The following is a 22,414-nucleotide window of genomic DNA, read 5'->3' as shown; positions in this document are numbered from 1 at the left end:
ACTGTTGGTGAATATGAATTATTAAAAAGCAACCACTTTGTGTAAAAAAGAAACACTACATTTGTTTGACACTGTGGTAATGGCTCTGTGCTAAATCTACTTCATCACTGTCTGCACATTGTGTTTAGGCTTTAATGACAGAGAGACATTGCTGTTCTCCCGTGGCCGGCTTAGCAGCACTTCAAAAGGCACCTCGCCTGCATTGCCTCCTTTCCTCCAATCACTCTGACCCCGGCGAGCTACAAAAGCCAGCCGTCCCTATTATGGCAGCACAATGCAGGTATGCTGGGCTGGACCAAGGAAAAGAAAGTGTGCTTCGATTTCAGTTCAGCCGACAACAATGTGTACCCTGATGGCCTAGATAGAGCAATTCAGGCTGTTTTGTAGTCGTGGACAACGCCTGGCTCGTATTTGCCCTGGATCATTAAATGTCTGGGGTAATTGCCACTTATAGTTTTCCTGACAAATGCAAAGCAGAGTGTGTGCATGGTGGCCTTGGTCATGAAATATTCATACATGTAAGGTCTATAATGACTATTGAAGCTGATCATTTGCATAATAATATGTAATGTTATGCACACACACACATATTATATATGCATAATTATATATATATATATATATATATATATATATATATATATATATATATATATATATATATATATATATATATATATATATATATATAGGATAAGAGAACTTACTATCTGCAATATACTCACTGGCCACTGTATTTCATATCACATGACTTAGGTAGTGACCTTTAGTTTTTTTTTAACGTAACCTTTTAAATCAAAACTGGATTATACGATTATAACATAAATCAATAGCAATTAGGAGACAAAAACACTTTAGATTCTGTCACGTCTTTAAAAAAAAAAAAAACACACCATTAAATATACTTGCAAAAATAATGCAAGTCTTTACACCTCACAAGTGTCAGACTGCGACAAACTTACTGGCAACAAGTGTAGGAAAAACAAGAACAAACAGTCCAAAGTGGCACAGGGAAAAGAGTAATCATAAATTAAACAAAAAGGTATTAAAAAACAACAACAACAACAACAACAACAACAACAACAACAACAACATAGAATCAATTTAGTAAAATATAGTGTATAAGAAATAGGGCAAAACAAGAGAATAAATGCAGAGATGAGGTAGTAGACATGAAACAAGACTTAGTGAAAAAACTGACTGAAAGGAGTGAATATATAGTATAGAGCATATATACAGTCATGTGAGTAAATAAGTACACGCCATGGAAATTGTTGGGGTTATTTTTTACATATTTGGACAAGTAAACATTTGATCCTCTTTGAAACAGTGCCTATTAATAAAGTTGTTACACTCTATCAAATGACACATAAAATTGATATTTTGTACAATTAATTAAACACAAAACAGATCAGTCTCATGGAAAAAGTAAGTACACACCATATTTATCACACTTTCAAATCCATAAAATTAGAATCAGATGTTCATGATTGGATGCTAGTGATTAGAACCTGCTTTGGGAGTGCAAGTGGAATTCAGGTTTTATTTATATCCCTCTCAAGTCTAGTGTCTGGTGTTCCCCTTGCTATTGAGGTGTGTGGTGTCATCATGCCAAGATCTAAAGAGTTCTATAAGGCCTTCAGAAAAAAGGTTGTGGATGCCTATGAGTCTGGCGAGGGATTTAAAAAGATCTCCAAATGATTTAAAATACATCATTCCACTTTAAGAAAAATCATCTACAAGTGGCGCAGATTTCAAATGACAATTGGACCAATTTGTCCAGGACTGGCTATCCCAGCAAATTCAGTCCAAGAGCAGACCATCTGATGCAAAAAGAAGTCTCCAAGAACCCTAAAATTTCATCACAGGATCTGTTAGCAAGTCTGGCAACTGTTGGTGTCAAAGTGCATGCTTCTACAATCAGAAAAAGATTGTACAAATTTGACCTGCATGGGAGGCGTGCTAAAAAAAAGCCTTTGCAGGACTACAGTTATATAGTCAAAGACCAGGCCTTTTGGAATAATGTGCTCTGGACAGACGAATCAAAGATAGAGTTGTTTGGCCACATTAACAGCAGACAAGTTTTACACAAATCAAAGCCAGCTTTTCAGGAGAAGCACCTCATACCAACTGTGAAGCATGGTGGTGGAACTGTTATGCTTTGGGGTTGCTTCGCTGCCTCAGAAATTGAACAGCTTGCATTCATTGATTTAATTATGAATTCTGCAAAATATCAAAGAGTGCTTGAAGATAATGAGGCCTTCTGTCCAAAAATTGAAGTTGTACTGAAAGTGGACCTTTCAACAGGATAGCGTTCCTAAGCACACTAGCAAATCCACCAAGGAATGGATCAAAAAGAAGAAATGGAGGGTTATGGGATTTGAATGGGTAGTACATGCAAGAAAACCCTCAAAATCTTGCATCTGAAAGAATATAGCATGGAAAAATTCCAGCAAGCCTGGTGGACCACTATGCAAAACATCTACAAGAAGTTATTTAAGGGGGCAATTCTAACTTCTGAGGCCAAGGATGTACTTGTGGGTTTGTTCAAGTTTTTTATCAACTTCATTAATGGGCACTGTTTCAAAATGATGATTTTTTTTCACATGTAGATAGATAGATAGATAGATAGATAGATAGATAGATAGATAGATAGATAGATAGATAGATAGACAGGTAAGCCACAGGTTAGAGTGATTAGTAATGTGGAAATGTGGAGGAGATTGAGGAAGTGGGCGTGGCTAGAGCCACCCAGGGTCCTTATAACAATGCAGCATTAAATTGTAAAAAGAAAAAATATAATTAGAAACTAGAAACTTCGAATATGTCTCACTTGCCAGCCCTGTAGCCTCATAATCACCATGTTGTTCTGCTGATAAGCCTTTTCAGTACGTAATCAGTAAAGTGATTTAGCTAATGGAAAAAGCCTTTTTCCGTAAGCAAAAAGTGGGGAGATGCATTAACAATAATGCCAGGAACAAACTCAAATGGAGCTAAATCACTGTCTCTTAGGAGGAGTAACATAAGCTGTCATTACTAATGTCCAGAAAAGCCCACTTAGGTGTGCTGAGTCAGCACACCTTCCCATCACAGTTCCAAGATTTACAATAACCTGCTGTCATAAAAATGAGACCAGAACTTCAAATCACATGAGTATAATATAACTACTACAGATAGCCTGGAAGACTATAAGAAGATGCTCCCAGTTAACCATGTATTGTTTTCATAGTATGGGAAAATACATTTAAGTGGGTTGAATATGTAACTGTATAGAACACAGTGAAATATAAATGTGGCAATTAAAGCCTTAATCAGGAGAGTATAACTGAAAAGAGATGTTATCTAACTTATTCCTAGAAGTACACGACAGTTTTTTGTATTTTATTTCACACCCCAATATCTAAGCTGATATGCAATGCAGATCCAATATGAGCTTGACTCACTTGAATAATTGCAAACGCTAATTAAGACGTATTGCTGTTATTAGCTGAACGACGACGAAATGTCTAAAAATGCACTGGCACAAGACTATATCTCCATATAAAATGAGTCTTACTTGATGATATTCCTTTACAATGTCACACCAGGCCTATCCAATTTGTTCGAAAGGAATTCATCCCAGACCTCGCTCTTTGCACTAGTTCCACTTTCTGTGCCAAATGAGCGATTCAGTGTCCGCCTTAAGCCTCTCTATTGTTTGAAGTGAGTTAGTGAGTGGTTTAGAAGGAGAGAAGAATGCCTAAATTAAACACTGCTTCACTGCTCTGCATCATAAAAATATGTCTATCCCTGGAGCTTATACTTTCATGGGCTGCCATTCCACCAGGGGGTGAGGAAGAGAGAACAAATATTGATGTAGCATACCCTGTAAGTGTGATTTATAATTCACATAGATTACCATTTTAAAAAAACAAAAGTAAGAGCTTTCATTGTCCCTGAGTTGAAATGCATTTTATTACCAGTAAATCATCACAAACTATTAAAATATGTGTGAATATGTGCGTAAACACGTCTACACTTTTGTCTAATCCAGAACTTTGCTGCATTCGACTGACCTTGGACGTGGTCAGTTAGAGCTCGGTATTGCCTCCTAAAACAGTGAACTGTATAGTCAGTGTCATAGATTAAACAAGCTAATATGTCTGTATGTTGATTGATCTAAAGCAAGTACTTGCATAACTCTTTTAAAGATAAGAAATACTACTTTGTTTACTGTTGAAGCTCTGAGCTGTGAGTCATATTTGATTTGACATCACTCGCTGAACTCAGGTTTGAGGACACTATCCTGAGTGTCCGAGCAGGAAATCCAAGTTGAGAGGGCATTTTCTTTGGTATTTCCTAGTTGGTAAATACCAAGTTATGAGTTTGAGGCCCTGTTTACACTAGTGCGTTATAGTTTTAAAATGCATAACTTTTGCTACGGTTGAGGTTATGAAACAGACCAATACGAAGACTTTTGATAACGAACCGCCCACATTCACCCCCTGATTGGGTCTTCTGGATGATTGCGTATACTTCTCTGATTCATCAAGCCTCTACTGTATGACCATTATGCTACCTTGATCATATATACAACAACATCAAGACTGAACTGCAAGCTTTGCTGGCTTTGTTATCATTCTTAGCAACCATTGTGCAGTTAAATTCTGTATTTTATAATACTGCAGCTGCCTACATGTGCAAAAGGTGAGCTATTATTAGAGCAATCTGCAACAAATCTCATTTCAAGCAGCATAAGATCTACATGGAAAGCCGGATTGAACTAGCAACTAACTTCAGTACAATGTACACTTGTATGCGCATACCCAGTGTGCATGAATGGTCATGTGACATACGTATTTGGTCGTGTATTGTGGACAGAGATCGTTTCTCAAACACAGCGGAAACCCCGTGTGGACGAGGACCATTTTCATTTTCAAACGTCGTTTTAAAACCAAAACGCACTAGTGTAAACAGGTCCTAGTCAAATGCAGCATACAGCTCTCTAGAAGGACAAAAGTGTCCCTCTGTAGCAGCTTTTCAACCAAATGACTAATGCTTATGCATCAGTTTGGTCTTGAAGTCCTCATTTTAAGTTCTGGATCTGTAGTGTGTGTGTAATTAGTACAGACAAGAATTTCAGCACATTACCTCATACTGAAAAAAGAACAAAAATAAAACTCAGTTTAATTAAAGCTCAATTGTACTGACTAAGTGTGTAAATTTACAAAAGACTTCAATTTTTTGGAAAACACTTTAATTAGTTCTTGAGTCAAATAATTAACTATGCACACACATGTAAACACAGAATTACCTTGGATTTGTCCTGACTGCAAACAGATACAACAAAAATCTCCAGGAAAGAGTACTGTATTGCTCCAGTGCTGGAAAGTTCCATAACTACAGCACTGTTGTTCAGTCATATTTCAACTATTGCTCTTAGACAGTCCATACAGGATTTCACAGTTTGTTTGTGATTGTTGCAGCAATTTGCTCAGTTTTTTTGTGCTTTTTCTGTTGCAGAAAACGAGCTGAATTGGCAAAAATTGCAATTGCAAGAAACTGTTTTGCATGATCTTTCACAGTGATGTATGTTGGTAAATGAGACCTTTTAGCTGTACTCGTGTTCGACGCATGTGAATCGAATTTGGCTGAATGTGCGTTGTGATGCCGTCACATGACGTATCTTCCGCACAAATCTGCAGAGTTCTCTGAATATTGCGGAGTTTCCTTGATTTTGCGTGCATTTCTGCAATCACAAAATAGCAAAATCCTGTAGGGACTGATTAGACTCCCAACTTAAGTAAGTTTCATGTTTTATAAGTGTTGCACTCACTCACTTTTATTTATTTATTTATTTTTTTTGCAAAATGGGCCACCTGTAGGGCTGGTCATAAAACTTTCTCATTTAACATTTAACAAATGTTCTTTTGTATATATCAGTTTCCAACAGGGCACATTAACATTCAATTTCTTATCAACAGATTAAATTGTGCAGAACAGTTGGAGGTTAAATGTCTTCTTGTATTGCAGCAGTACATCAAAATGTAACATTGATTATTACCCTGATCAGGTCTGTGTAATAACTGCAGTCTTTTACTAATTAGCCATACTGTGTAAGATGGCATCATTCACAGTATGGCTGACTGACTGTGTGATTAGTGTTTTGATCCCTCTGACTAGAACCCTGTAAAATCCGTTTTTAACATATACAGCAATACAGAGGCTTAGTGGTCTACTAGGCCTATTATGTAAGTGAAGTAGTGACAGAATCCTATAATCCTCCTTATTGATTAAGGTCTCTGGACATGGGTCTGTTAAAGATATTAAAAGTAAAAATAAAATATTCATACAGGATATCAGCACCTCGTAATTAGGAGTGAATGGTCAAAATTCAGATATTACAATGATTTTAAAATCCAGGCTAAAAACATTATCTTTCAGAATAGGTTTTAATAATGTATGATTAATAGGCAGCTTTATGAATTTGCACAATTGGTTAGTTCTTTGATTGATTTTTTTTTGTTCATGTTTTTTTATTCTTATTTTACAGCTCCCTCCACTAATATTGGTACCCTTGGTAAATATGAGCAAAGAAGGCTGTGGAAAAATTGTCTTTATTGTTTAACCTTTTGATAATAAAATTCACACAAATACTGTGCTCTTATGGATATCAAACTTTTGCAAACAAAGCACAGGTTTATCCCCCAAAAATACATTTGTTAAATATAGGTGTGTAACAATTATTGGCAATCTTTTAGTCAATACTTGCTGCTACATGCCTTTGCAAGATATCAGCTCTGAGTCTTCTCCTATAATACCTGATGAGGATGGAGAATACATGGCAAGGGATCTGAGACCATTCCTCCATATCTCCAGACCTCCATTCCTCCATTTATATACTCCCACGCGTCATTTGCACTCCTCTCAAGTTGATTTACTGGCTGTCCCACAGACACTGTTGTGATCTGTAGGGGACAGGGCTTTCTCGTCCTATGCTCCTAGTCTCTGGAATGCACTCCCTGCTCATATTAGAGATGCACAGAATTTGAGCATTTGTAAATCTAACCTAAAAACTGTTTTTTTTTAGGTTACCTTTTTCTTAATGGCTTTAACCATTTTGTATTCAAGTCTGTTTTTTGTTTTTGTATGTTTTGTGTTTTTATCTGTTTTTTTTTTTCTTGATATTTTCTTATTGTAAGTGTCTTGAGAAGTTGCTTTAAAGGCGCTATATGAAAATAAAGTTGTTCATTATTATTATTATTATTATTATTATTATTATTATTATTACTATTATACTGAATCTCTGTATGTGAAGCCAGCCAAACAAATTTTCTTCGAACTGCTGCTCATGCTGCAGCACAGGGCAGAGTAACACACTTAAAGGAAAGTGCTATCTACCCACTTCTCCATGCATGAGCTTGATTGGTTAGTGTTGCTGTGATTGATAGGGAGGAAAGAGTAGGCTATCCGTTAGCTATTATGCACGTCCCTGTGAACGAGTTGTTATTATAGAAACTATAATGTAGGCACTGCTGTCAGAGATGCTGTTATAGAAAATTAACAAAATCAATCAGAATTGAGAATTCAATAGTACTGTGGTATAAAAGCCAATATAAATCTCCAACTTCAAGCACACAATTAGCAGAACTTAATAGCCAATGTAAACACACACACTGAGTAATTTAGTAAATCTTTAACCAGGTTAAAAAATTACTACCCTTTAGAACCCCCTCAAAAAAGAGTTTGCTTTCTGCTGTAAGTTTTAAATGTATATTGTGTGTCTTTATTGTATTGTATAGGCTTTATGTAGCCTTAAAGTTGCCACTTTATAACACTGGTAGCAAAACTCCTACTCTGCAAGAATGAGCCAAATCTAAAATAATGTGAGAAAGATGAGTAAGAAGAAACTTTTTGTGTGTTTTTTTGTTCAACTCTGCAAATTTCTTACGATGTGTTTCTCAGTAATTTACCTTAGCACCTAGAGGGAATATTCCATCATAAATCTGTCAATAGCATCCCATTACAGAATCCATCTATAAGTCAGCAAAAACATAGGTCTGTTTTGAATGGGCATTTGGATGCTCCCAAGAGGCCACAGTATCTTTCCAACTGCCAATAACTGTGAGCAGAGCATCTTTGGTTCAGTGTGCGCTAGTGCATCCGTGGCGAATTACCAGCCAGCATTTACAGTTTCACAGTAAAATGGCCGAGAATTTACGCTGATGGTCGCTCACAGTACACCGATGAGGCTGTCTGATAGGAGCCTAAATGCATCATTAAGGCCTGCTGAGACCACAAGCTCCGCACTAACCGAGGACATATTTACAGCAACATCTGGTTTCACTGATAAGATGTAACAATTTGGGGTTTTCCGTTTCCCAACACTAGTCAGTGAAAAACAGAAACACAAAGAAATGTGCCCACAATAGAGAGAAATATATTTAACGCCCATTACTGTTGAATTTGTTGTAAGTCTTATCATGTAGGGCTTTTTCAGCATGTCACTGGGAATTGTAAAGAAAACTCAATTAACAAAGCCAAAAAATGAACCACAATTCTAATAGAAGGTTTTGTATTTATTAAACAATATTTAGGTGCAACTGATTAAACAATTTGCTCAAATGTGGTGCATATTGATGCTTAAGTATGAAGCATGAGCAAGTCAGTTCCCTTTCTAGTCCTTCATAGTGATATTGATTTTGAGCACTGCTGTAGATGCGTTATAAGATGCTTTAAACCAGTCAATAGTCATATATCAGATGATGTTCCAACTCATGATATTGTCTACATGGCAAACATCAGAGCATTGAAGATGAAATAACACAAATTCAACACACTAATAACACTAAAACTAAACCATCATCTCTAAACTATTATTGTTATTTATTTTACAATCGAGTCAGAAGGTGCTCCTTAATTTCCTCCAACAACACAGCTGTTCATATTACAACTCATTGTGTTATTACTTTCAGCTTTACAAAAGAAAACCTGGACGTTTCTACAATTCCTGACAAACAAAGCCTGGAAATTTGGTTCAATATTGTAGTAGCTCAAGGTGATAGATGGAGAGAGTGGGACTGAAAGCTTTATTATGTGGACTGAACCCGATCCAGAGGACATCACGAAGACCTACGAATTACAATAGTACTCAACCAACGCTAAATTTGTAGTACTTCACCCCAGTGAAATGCTACAAATTCTAGTGGTTAGCACGTTTGTTTTACACCCCCAGGGCTGGGGGTTCGATTAACTCCTCTGCCCTGTGTGCATAAAGCTTACATTTTCTCGCTGTGCCTCGAGGGCTTCCTCCATGTACTCCGGTTTCCTCCCCTAGTCCAAAGACATGTGTTGTAGGCTGATTGGCATCTCTAAATTATCTGTAGTGTGTGACTGTGCCCTGCGATGGACTTTTCATTTATAATAATAATTGGCTTTGTCTCCTTCTCCAGCTGTTTTTCTGAAATCTGAGGATAACCAATGCAATTAAAGAACACACAGGCATTCAATTTGAAAAATTATGAAAATGTAATAAGATGTGTGGAGTATTTTTGCTATATCTATTTGTTCTTTGTTTCTTCATGTAATAATGTAAATAGCTAATGTAAATAGTCTTCCTACTTTGGCAAGGGCAAAATTTGTACTTAACCTTGGATGGAAATAGTTTTGTCCCAAATTTCGTCCAATCCCTCTCTTTTACCCCTGGATAAAGTTAGTTGTACCCCTAAGTGGAGCGATATAAGTTATTACATGAGAGAAGGAGTGGTCAAGGACATGTCAACCTTCTCAAATAAGTTATTAATACAAGAATGTCCAGCACCATGTCCAGGAGCTTTATTTGGATAAAAATCCAGGCCTCTGGGACATAAAGCCAGCTAACTTTGGACGAGGAAGAAAAATTAGCCATATCATTTTAGAACAGAGATTGTTTCAGTTCTCATGGGCATGAACAACTGTCAAAGATTTTTTTTTTTTTAAATGATTTTTCTGGAAGCAGATGCTCCACGTTGTTTCCCAGAGTAATAACCAAAAGAATTGATGTGAGAATATTTCAGCAGAAACAAACAGATGTGCAGGGAGATGAAAGAAGACATGCAAATTATTCTTCATTTGCTCTTTTTGTCTTGGGGAGAAAAAGGTAAAAATTACAAAAGTGAAAGCTCTGAATCTGTATACATATTTTAATAGCTTCAAAACTTCGAGTCCTCACATAAGGATTGTTGCCCTATTTAGAAAAAAATACCTACTGCATAATTTATAAGAATTTGGTGTTATTGAAAGTATTTGTGGTATATTAGGACTGATGGACTATATGTGTGCAATAAATGTATACGTATGACAATAAAAACAGCCTTTTATTGCAATTTATTCTAAATTAGTGGTAATCTAAGGACCTACTGAAAGCTACAGTACTAATTAAGGAGCAGTAATATTTTGTACAGACTTACAGCACATTCTACTACACACAGACACAGACACACACACTTTCCATTGACATTTTTCCTTGTGGGGACCAGCCAAATGTTCCCACAAGGTCAAAACTGACAGGTCCACACAATGATATAAAACACACACTTGTGCGTGCACACACACACACACACACACACACACACACACACAGGTTATAAATAGGATGCATGACAAAGAAAAGCATCAGTAACTTTCCAATGTAAACATTTCCATATAAATAGCTGCATTGAGAGTAATTCTGCTCATGACTAATGCCTGAAGCAGTTCAGTTGTGATTATGATCATATCTTTAATGTTATATAATGAATGATGTTAATCTTACCATTGTTTAGTAATGATAATGGTGAAAAACTGCACTACGCAGGAAATAAAACAAATTCTGCCCTCTACTGGGAACTGATTTACATTTACATTTACGGCATTTGGCAGACACCCTTATCCAGAGCAACTTACAGAAGTGCTTTGAAGACTCTATCAAAATACATACATAAATACATCCTGATACTGGTTCACTAGGTCACGGACTAAGAATGCCATCAGTTTAAAAACTCTCTTTGGGGGTAATATAGTAAGGAAAAACACACAGAGAACACTTTTTTTTAATGAAAAGTGCTAATTTAAGTACTTTAGGATACTTCCGGCTTCAACTTCATCAGTTTAAACCAGACATTCTCAGATTTGTATTAACCAGGGATCCCTTTAACTGTAAAATAAATTCCATAGTGTATATTTATTCATGAGCATTATTTAAAAGTGTATAATACTATTTTCTCTATTTATTAGAACCCTAGATCTGTCAATTCCTGAACTTTCCACCAGCAGACCACATCAGGTCCAAGCTGACAATATTTACAGGACTACTTATTTTTGAGTTGAGGTTTGGATTAAAGCCTATTCAATTCAAGTAACTAGTCAAAAAACAAAAAACAAAAACCATATAACTCATTAATAAATATAATAGCATTTATAATGGTAGGTTGTTAATTCCACCACTGTAACTATATTAAAAAGTCATGGACCTGCTGGCTATGCTACATTGACCCCACTTTGAGAAACAAGTGGATAAAACTGTGCTTGAAATTATGTTTCTATAGATTATTTGGATGGTATACGCAGTCAAAGAATAGTATCGTTATTCGCAGGCTATATAATTCACAAAGCAGATGAAGTGTAGACTCACAGTCTTTCTACTGCACTAAAAGGCTAAAAGGTGTGAAACAGATTCTCAAATCACATTAACTCCCCAACCAACTGCTTCGTTGACAGTAACTCAGCAACACAGACGTCTATAAATGGATTGTCTAGACAACTATGTACCATTTTCTGAACCTTACTGTATATGGCTTCCCTTAACCCAATCATAGCCCCATTCCCACCCTTGACCACATCGACACCAAAAATTTCAAGTAAGCAAATCCCAGATGGTGCCCAACTCAGCCTATTAGTGCATTACATCAGAGATGAAGCAGCTTCGGTTACTTTAATATCCAGCGTAGTGCATTTTAGGCCCAGTGGGGAACCATTTGGGATTCAGCCATGGGCTGTTTTCTAACAGCAATGTCTCAGGGTCTCTACAAGTGTGCAACAAACAGATGGGCGGTAATTACTCCCTTGGCAGGTACAGATAAATGAGCCCTGTGCTTTTCACAAACACAGAAACAAAGGTTCTTACTACTGTACTAAAACAGGATACCAAAATTGTGCAACACCTTTAACAGTAAATTCAAAAATCCGCAGAATGAATACGGCATCATGCAGCAAGTATTCAAGTGGTGACATACTGTATGTGCCCATAATCTTCTACTCACTCAAACACTAAAAATAAACTCATATCAGTGGCATATTGTATATTCTTCCCCTTACAAGCATCAGAAGTCATAACTATACATTTAGTTGTACACTTAGGAAATGATAAGACATCAGATACACTGTATTTGTGTAGCTGCTGTTCCCTTTTAAGAGACTGATAATGAATTCCTAACAATATATCACTCATTACTCAGTGTTTATAAAAGAAAGTTCATTTTTGCAGGTGACTCATAATGATAACACCGCTAATATGACGGTAACACGTAGGAAGTAGTTTTGGACACAGCCGCGGCTTGTCTTTTGGCCGCGCCTGGTCTAGGGCTGTTGGGGCATGCTGTGGGTCAGATTAGTGCAAGTTTGAAGTCATTCAATTACAGCTTCAAAATCAAACAGGAAAGCCTGCAAGCATGGCAGATGGGAGATTAAAGGGGTATTAGAAGATCTCTTTGTGTGGTAATAAACCCTATTAGAATTTAATGATGTGCAACATGGAGCCAGCTCAAAGAAGTCATGTTATGAATGTAGAAGAAATTATTGATACAACGTATTTCATTACAATTCGGATTGAGATCCAGATAAAGCCGGCACAAAATGCTGTGGAACCGAATTTCTGAATACATAGAGCATTCTATTAAAAAAAAAAGTTAAAAAAAAAAACAAAAAAAAAACAATTAAGTCAAAGCTGCAATGTGAATTATTATTTTTTTAATAAACACAAAAAAGCATCAATATTGAGTCAGCAGCTTGATCAGCGCTCAGAAACAGTTCACTCTGAGTAGAACCAATATTGTATTGTTTCCGTCTTAGTGCTCCAACCCAAAACCTTATTGGAGGTTATTATTAATAAAATCAGTCCAAATGCAATATTACATATTATCAGTAGAATGAGCAAATTCCCTGTTTTAAAAATGCATAGACGTGCTAGCTGGCTAAATGCCCATATCTAGTGTGGGTTAGCTAGCTAAGATGCTGTTCTCAACCACAAACAGGCTTCAAATCTGTCAAATGCCAAATTCCTTAGGGAACATATTTGAGAAATTCACCCTTTGAAAAATACTAGCTTATATTAAGTTTAATTTGCATTCTTTCTGAAATAAATCCATGTGACCTCGTAGTAACTGCATGCAGCACAGTGTGTATAAAATGATTCACTGAATGAAATCAGGTGAGGAGTGATCCAAACCCACTTGGGAGATTTTAGGTAAGACATAAATAATAAGCTAGTGTGCTACACAAATTTAAAAATTATTAACTGATAGCACCGATTTCAAATGGTAAAAATGGCTAAACAAGTTTGTGTCTGGATTTGAAGCTGTTGTAATAATACACCATTTCATATACATGTCATCCAGTATCACATACTACATTCAGTGGGAAAAGATGTCCTGACTTTAGGCAGAAAAGTGGTCAGACTACACTGTGACAGGCAGAGCTCACAGTCAGTCGAGAGAGAGAGAGAGAGAGAGAGAGAGAGAGAGAGAGAGAGAGAGAGCGAGGGAGAGCGAGGGAGAGAATAAGAAGTCAGAGAGTGAATGAGTACAGAATTATATTATAAGAGGAAAAGAATTCAGGACTGACTCCGTATGGAGTTTTATATATGTGTGCTGACCATCAGTATGTAAATTATTGAGCTGTGTTTTGACTAGTGTGCTAACACTATCCAGCTCATAGCAAAAAAAAAATTGACATGTTGGAGAACAAAATAGGCAAATTAGACAATAAAACACAGAGGATGCAGATCGGGTAACAGAAATACACAAATTAGCAGCAACCAGAGCTGATCACATTTGTTTACTACCTATACACTGGATAGGTCCAGTAGCTAGATAGTAATGGCCTAGTTCTCCTCTATGAGCACTAGAAAAGCCATCTCAAAGCCAGACCCATGTGGCCTACATGGCAGCTTTCTCATTATGGTTCGGTAACACTAAGGCAGTATTTAATTATATCCTCAGAGTCATAAATGCTTCAGCTGCATCCCATGGATGCTAACATACTATAATTTGTCATTGATATTATTGGTAATGACACCAATGTTGTATTCACAATCTATAAATACTATACAGTTTGCCAAAATATCATTGGTGTTATTAGTATTTAGGCATACTTAGTGTACATAATGAGGTTGGGGTTGTCTTGATTTGGCATCCGCAGCCATGAAATAAATCTGTGCACTGGAGAAGAGCAGAGCACAGCTCATATTATTTTTCTCCACAAGTAGCCTGCAATGTTTTTTTTTTTGTTTTGTTTTGTTTTTTTTGTTGTTGTTTTTTACCAGAGAGCAAAATTCTTACATCCACAACCTTGAAAATGCTGCATGAATACAAATTATGACCAATGCACATAACTAGCCATTATCCTCATACACGTTCTCATGTTGCATTCTTTTTCTTTCAGTCTTTTATTTACAAAATACTCTAATACCACAAAGAGTACTTCAGGATTACCATTCAAACTACAGCATGTAGTGTAGTCTGGGGCACTGCCTTGAATACCCCTTGAATGTGTATTGACTTGCCATTTGAATTGCAATAACATATTGCTACCATAGAGGCACACAAACCCCCAAGGTTATATCCTGCTGTTTATGGAACATTCTATAAAAATCTGTCATTTAAAAAAAAAGTACCGTGGAATTTACCCTGCATTCATCATCAAACATCAGACAAAATGGTCTTCAAGGAATCTTACTGAAGTGTGCATAAGCACACATAAGCACACAACCTTTCAAGTAACTTGCCTCTGCAATGCTGCCACTACAAATGCCAGATTCCAGATTTCTGTAAATATTCTGTAAGAATATCATTACTGCAAAGACACAATTCGACTAATTAACTAGGAAAATATTTTGTTTTGAGTGGTCAGCTGGGGTGTTAGCTGAACTGTTAATCATCCGGGGCTGAGCACAGATTATTCTCCTTAAAAAAAAAAAAAAAACCTTTTTAAAACGTACTTCTAAATAGACTGTTTGCATGCATGGGTGTTATCAATGTTTGCAGGACTACCAGACCGATAAAATATTCAACATTTTGGCTATCTAACACGAGACTAGGCTAGTTTCATGTCGCTAGCCAATGGGAGGCACAACTAAGCTATCAGTGTATGGGTTTAGGTGCTAGAGTGTCATGCAGAGTACATTATCTTTCTTTATATTTTGCTCGTGTCATGTTTACATAACTTATACATATTCATATAGACATTTACACACCTTGTTTTCCTGCTCAGTATGAGAGGATGTTACTGTTTCAGTTTCAACCCCTTTCCTGGTTTAAAAATAATAATAAAATCAGCGTACATCGCGTTTGGAAGAATTGAGAGCTGTCAGCAAATAAGACACGAGTGTTTCCATGTATTTTCCTGTAAACCCTGTCTGTTTGGTCTCGCCTCTGTTCACTGAAGATATAAAATTACAACAATAAATAAACCGCTCCAAGTGGAGAATTATTCAGGGCTAAAGAAAAAATATTTGGGGCTGGAGCCCCGAATGCCCAGACCAGGTTATGCCCCTGGTGGTCATTGGTCATCAATAACCACAACCCACTGTATAAAAAATAATCATTTTCTAGTTTGCATGAATTGAAGTTGTGTGGAGTAAAGAACACATGATCTGAATCCATCTAGTCTGACACAACACAGCAACACATTTTTGCATATGCAGCAGGTTTGAAAACCAGGATGCCCTGTCTGACAGACATTTGTAACAGAATGTCAACAAGTCATTAACAATAATTGTGCTCTGTAATTGCTTGTGCAGTTATCATCTGTGAGCTTAAATGTGACATAAGCCAGAGAGATCTTTAATAGGGTCATTACGAGTATCTGTGGGTTATAAACATTAACAAATTATGAAGACATGTGACAATGTGAGTGTGGGTGTCTGTGCAGGCTCTGCAAGCTTCAAATAGACAGTAGACTTTTCACAGAATACTGAGACATTATGACCATCAATGAGGTTTCAACCACAACAGTGTAAACAACAGTTCTCCTTTGAATCCTTCAACTTATGCATATGAAAACTGACACTAAATGCTAACCACAAGCTGGAAAGTAAAAGGAGAGTCTATAATTCATTGAGTAACTAGATCTCATTACACCAAACAAGGACATAAACTTTGCTCTGAAAATTAGATTGCTTCTTGATATATATATATATAGTCAGCCATGATACAGCACCCCTGGAACAGAGAGGGTTAAGGGCCTTGCTCAAGGGCCCAACAATGGCAGCTTGGCAGTGCTAGGTCTTGAATCCCCGACCATCCGATAGGAACCCAGAGCCTTAACTGCCAAGCCAACACTGCCCCACTGCCCCACTGCTATTTTGCCTTATTGACTTACCAACACTGATGAAGTTAGCGGCCAAGAAGAAGTTCCAGTGTTGACTCTGGCAAGAATCACTGTCATTTGTGAAACCCCATGATTTCATCGACAGATTTGGAGATTCTGTGCCCACACTGTGACCTCCAGACTGCAGGGATGTATTCAGAGAGGCTGTATCCATTTTTGGAGAAGGAATCTCAATTTGGAGAAGGAAGTTTAAGGGCAGAGGTGTACGAAAAAAGTATGCATCAAAATTATTTATGATCTGGTATCACTGGTATCAGATGATGTCAACTCAAGATCTCCATAAAATGTTGCACTGTGGACAGAATGGACCTTCCTTAACTCTCCAGCCACGCTTAGTCTGACTGAAGCTAGTAGTTCACCAGACTTTCAGCAGATGTTCTCATGGAGTCTGTAGTGGTTAAATGTCTGGAGATAGCAGGATGCCTGGTTGGGGATGATGGGCTGATAATGGTGATAGGGTGAGGTTGTTTCCACTGTATTTTGGCTCCCAGGCAGGTTGCCAAGGATCAAACAAGCTGGAGCAAGAAGACACCTGAAGACAAACGACAACATTTTAGTTTTGACAATTGTTTGGCAAAAGTATTGTATTTGAGTGACACACATCACTCAAACATTGTCAATGCCAACCAACATTTAGACTCAATATACAATATACTTACATAGTTTAACATTTCCACATTTGGTAGTGTTACACCCTGGAACAGACTTTTGGGATTTTTTTTAAACGTTTGATTTACAGACTGTCTAAAATTTGACACAAAGATTAATTAACCAAAAAAACATACATGTGTTGGTTGCATAATATTCACTCCCCTGGGTCAGTATTTGGTAGAACCGCTGCAAATTGGCTGCAATTACTGTACATATGCAAGTCTTCTGGGATATGGCTCTATCAGCTTTACACATACGTATCTTGATATTTCTGTTTATTCTTCATTGCCCAAGCTGTGTAGTATGGGATGGACACTGTTAATGAAGAGCTATTTTCAAGTCTTGCCACAGATTCTCAATTGGACTAAGGTCTGGGTTTTGATTAGGCCATTGTAACACATTCAGGTTCTTGGAAGGATTGTTGTCCGCTTGGAAGTTGAATCTCTGCACCAGTTTCAAGTCTCTTAGGAACTGGAAATGGTTTTCTTGAAGTATTGCCCTGTATTTGGCTCTATCCATCTTGCCCTCAACCAGTTTCCCAGTGCCTGCTAATGAAAAGCATTCCCACAACATGATGCTGCCATCACCATGCTTCACTGTGGGGCTGGTGTTCTTAGAGTGATGAACAGTGTTGCTCTTGGTTGTTTCCCTGACTAACGCCCTCCTTATCTCTTGGTGGATGGCTTCCTTTCTGCAAAGTCGCAGTTGTGTCATAGTTGTGTCTTTCCTTTTAAAAAACCATTATGGTAAAATTATGGTGCCCCATGAGATGTTCAATCATCTCATGATTTTTATAACCAAATGAACTTCATGATGCTGTTTGTTTATGCTGTTGCTTTGCACAGCAATGATGGTGAATACATGTAATCCAAATCAAGTGCATTTTAGTTCCAGGTTGTAATACGTCAAATTGTAGAAACGTTCAAGAAATGCAAGGCACTGTACTGTACACTTGCAAAATTGCTCATATGAGATAAACTCCCAAATAGACAAGGTTTTGGTGCTCTCCTGATATCGCCATTTTTTTATTTTTCACTCAGCAACACTTTTTTTTGTCTCTTCCTTACCTATACCTTGGAAGCTTCTACTTTTACGATCCGAAGGTCCATATCTTCTGCTCACTTGCTGAAGTCTATAAGCTTCTGCTCCCATCAGGTTCCTACTCATGCAATGCTGAGCTCTACTCGTTTTTTACTGATTGACTGCTGACTTTGACCAGCTTTATGGACAAGTTATACCTGAGTAAAGGTTATTCCTGTGATAATTAGCATATAGTTTGTTCCTTCAAAACTAGAATTACTAGACTATGTAATATGATTCTCAGTGCCCAGAAGATGATGGGCTCCTATCGGTTCCTGTTAAGGTTTCTGTCCTTGGCTTGCTCACTGGCATTTTAGACACTTACTTTTGATTTCAGGTTCTTTAATAATCTATTCTATACTGTTCTCTTTTGCTTTAAAGTTTTATTTTAAATTCAGCCAGTGTAAGGTCTGCAACAGTTTGAGAAACAGAATTGATTTTATGTTGCACTTTCAATTCTATGCAGAGTATATAACTGAATAACAGTGTATAACAGCAGTATAACAGTTTGTCTTCCTCAGATAGCATACTTGTCCCTGTCTTTGAGGAAATTCCTTCTCCATTCTCCAGAGAAGATTAGAGAGTGTGTACAGAGCATTGTAAAATTTGATATGTGAGTGACAATTTAATGGAACCCTGATCTCTTTCACAGGTTTGGGATTTCAGTCTTCAGATAAAGGCTCAAAATGGGTGAACTCTCCTCCTCCAGTCTCCCCCCTCCCCAACTCCAACTTCACTCCCAAACACACACACACACACAAATATGATGTAGTATACTACCATGGGCAGTTTGGCTTGTGTCTCAATCATATCATTTAGGTGCAAAAGCATAAGTTTGCAATACACAAATTCTCATTTCCTGCATTCGATTCCGTCACACATCTTCGCTTCTCCAATCAGATAAACCCACAAATGACACAGAGCAAGAGGTTATGGCTTAGTCAAAACATAAACTCAGCCACTTCCATCCTGCTGAACAATAGGACAGTGTTGTGATGGGACACGTTTAGGCCTGAGGGCCACATGAGGAGACATGTTAGCAAACACAACACCTGGATACTTGTCAGAGAGAAAAACCAACAACCTTACCATCCCCCTACCCAGCAGTGTGAGACCTAAAGCTAAAAGCATGACAAATATATCTGATGTTAAGCATCCTGATTCAACTCGTAAACTAAAAACAGGATATGAATTATGTACTAATATTGCACAATTTAAAAAAAAAACAAAAAACATTTGCACTTCTGGGCCTTTCAGATCACACAAATTACAGAAGATATGTATGCACTAAATACAGTCTGTTTCAAGAACTCGTTTACTGGTCCACTGAGCAATAAAGAAAGCGAGGAGATATTTTACACCATTAAAAAGAATTGATCAGAACAAAAACAATAGAAATAGAAAGCTAATCTTCAGTAAAGCCCAAGATTTCTTAGCATTCTATGCAGAAGGCGTGAAATGGAGATTTCTGGCAAGTTTTAAATCACAGAGCATTGTGTTTTGATGTAAGGTGAGCTGGCACAGGGAAACACAACAATCCCTGTTTGACACTTGTAGATCCCGGTCTCTGTACAAAATCTTCCTTTAAGCCCAAGACAAAGCCTTTTGTGTGTTTAATTCATCTGCTGCTGACAGATACAGCGAGTATGCAAAAGTTTGTTTTTAATTCCTCATTCCTCATACAGCTATTGTAAAGGTCTACAGCTTTTATTTTAGAAAGGGACAGTTAAAAATCCAATTTCCATATTTCAGAAGACTATGCAACAATATCTGCATTGCTGGCCATGTCACGCTGGTGACTTGATGTGAAGATTTGAATACAAACAAATTCACCAGATTAACTACTTACACTTTCAGTTTATCGTACACCATATTATTCAGTAGCGTTAATAAAACAGATAGGGACCGCGTTTTGTTATGAGAGTGAGGAATGTGCCAAGTTATTGGAAATATATCAAAAGAAATCTAAAAAATGTTCATATCTTGTTCGTGCATATCCCTTTGGGAGAGTTTAGCAATGACAGGGCAGAAGATTTGTCTTGGCATAGAGTGCAAACAACACAACACACTGTTAGAGCACTTAAATAGTGGAAAATAGTACTCATAAGAAAAGTGCCCAGGGGAACAATAAACAACCCTTAATTTTATTCCAGTGTTTATTGTGTTCAATAAAAAAAACATACACCTATTAAATAATGAATCAAATAAAACATTAACAAAATGCCTCTCTACATTACTATTAGTAACAAAACATATCATTTTCATTAGATTACCAGCAGTACAGTGACATGCAAAATGAAAATGCATGAAGTTTCATATTTTCTCCTTTAAACATTCCTAATTTCCTCTCATGCAGCATTCACTAATCAATCAAATGTTAACACACCCTACATGGTTCACACTTCTTAATGTATGCCATTTATATTATACTACTTTGTCCTGTATGATTGTTTCAGCTCAAAGCATGTGGTCCTTATCATCCACTTAAAGTCATTCCCATTCTGTGGCAAGATCATACCATGCATGAGCTATAATAAGAGATTGAGATAAGAGATTACTCAATATTCGAGAACACAAAGGTGCGGGTTCTTTATTTTGCATATCGCCAACTTTTTTCACAAATATGTCATTCATAGAGGGTTGCTAACACACTAGTAGGTCACCAGCTGGCAACCTGGAGTTTCTGTATAACTCCGAGCCACTCGTTATCACACAGAGCAACCAACACAATACACCTTTTCATTACTTTTCAACCGACCGGTTCATGTTGCACCTCACAATGCAGCCTTCAAGACAAAAAAAACAACAAAAAACATTTCAAGCGTAGGCTAATTCAGAGCTAGATTTTTTTTTTAGGTGCTCACAAGCTTCAAAGGAGGGTCTCTAGAAAACCTACTCTGCCTCAAACAGTGGGGATTTAAGCAAAATCCAGATGAATGGGCCATGCTGTAAATTTTTAAATGACATAATAGGAGGGGTGTTTCATGTCTAAGTACACGGTTTTAACGTCTAATTTATGGGTGCCTGAGTGGCAGTTTGGCCCGAAGTGCTGTTCCTGTCAGAAATAATCAGTGCCAATTCATGACTGCATGGAAGACACTGAAAGACATCAAAAAAGAAACAAACTTCTGATCCACTGAGAGTTCGCTCACCTGAAAGCTCTCCTTGTTATACTCTTTCTCTCCCCGCTCTTACAGGTATAGAGTTTCAGAGCTCTACAGTGAAAACCCAAACTATGAACCCAACCATCAGAGATCTAGCTCCACAACTACACCTGGGAATTCACATTATCACTTTACAATATCTCAATATAAAAAAAAATATCATAGGGTATCACTTTACCTTTGTGAGACACAAGAAGCAATCTTCCTGGGGCAGGAGCCGGTAAATCCCAGAGTGAAGGTGTAACAATGATAGTGAAACACACACTCCTCAGGCTACTCCACTCCTTTTGGACTGAATATGCTTTTTGATTTCCATGCCTATAAACTGCACCGTTCCACGTTCCAGGTAAAGGAAGCTGATGTCATCTGAAAGTTCTTTGTCCACAGTGGGTGTTCCCATATGGGGTAACAACTGTGTCAACACCGGACAAGTAAAGGCAAAAGAGTCTTCACAAGAAGACGTGGGCGGGCAACGGGGTGAGGTGCAGAGAACAGAAGCACATGGGAAATGTGCTGAAATGTTGTGAATGCGATCGCTGGAGAATACTTAGGACAAATCAGATAGACGATTGGTTATAACAGCTTCAGTTCTCACCCAATTCTCTGCTAAGCAGTTTTCTGGCTCCAGTATTTCATACCTAGTTTTCATCCAGAACACAGACACTTTCCTACTCCGTTCCGTCTGCCTCTTTAGACAACACAGATTTACAGTACACACTAAATCAGGAACAGTTGTGATCAACTCAAGCAGATTTAATAAAGATAAAGATTTGTTTTTGTTTCTAATGGGGAATAGAGCAAGGATTCATCAAAGTTTTTTTCCCCTTTCAAAGCTAGTAGTGTCTGTCAACACCGGGCAAAGTCCTGTTTATACTACCTTAAGATTTTCCTGCAGTTATAAAAAAATATGTAACTGT

At 37.4% G+C, this 22,414-nt stretch overlaps 1 protein-coding gene across 1 annotated transcript in view; it reads right to left on the bottom strand.

Moving 5' to 3' along the window:
- plch2a (phospholipase C, eta 2a) overlaps positions 1 to 21,952 on the bottom strand; it is a 139,496-nt gene extending 117,544 nt beyond the window's left edge. Inside the window, exons 1-2 of the mRNA XM_017467117.3 lie at positions 21,676 to 21,952; positions 16,594 to 17,134 (exon numbers count right to left, since the gene is read on the bottom strand). Of these exons, the coding sequence (XP_017322606.1) occupies positions 16,594 to 16,756 (163 nt within the window). The 5' untranslated portion in view covers positions 16,757 to 17,134; positions 21,676 to 21,952. The remainder of the gene's footprint in view (positions 1 to 16,593; positions 17,135 to 21,675) is intronic.
- Positions 21,953 to 22,414: the final 462 nt, after the last annotated feature.

Source organism: Ictalurus punctatus, chromosome 5, assembly GCF_001660625.3.
Source record: "Ictalurus punctatus breed USDA103 chromosome 5, Coco_2.0, whole genome shotgun sequence".
Classification (NCBI taxonomy): Eukaryota; Metazoa; Chordata; class Actinopteri; order Siluriformes; family Ictaluridae; genus Ictalurus; species Ictalurus punctatus.
Note: the sequence above shows the minus strand (reverse complement) of the source record. Positions and strands in the feature narration are given on the sequence as shown.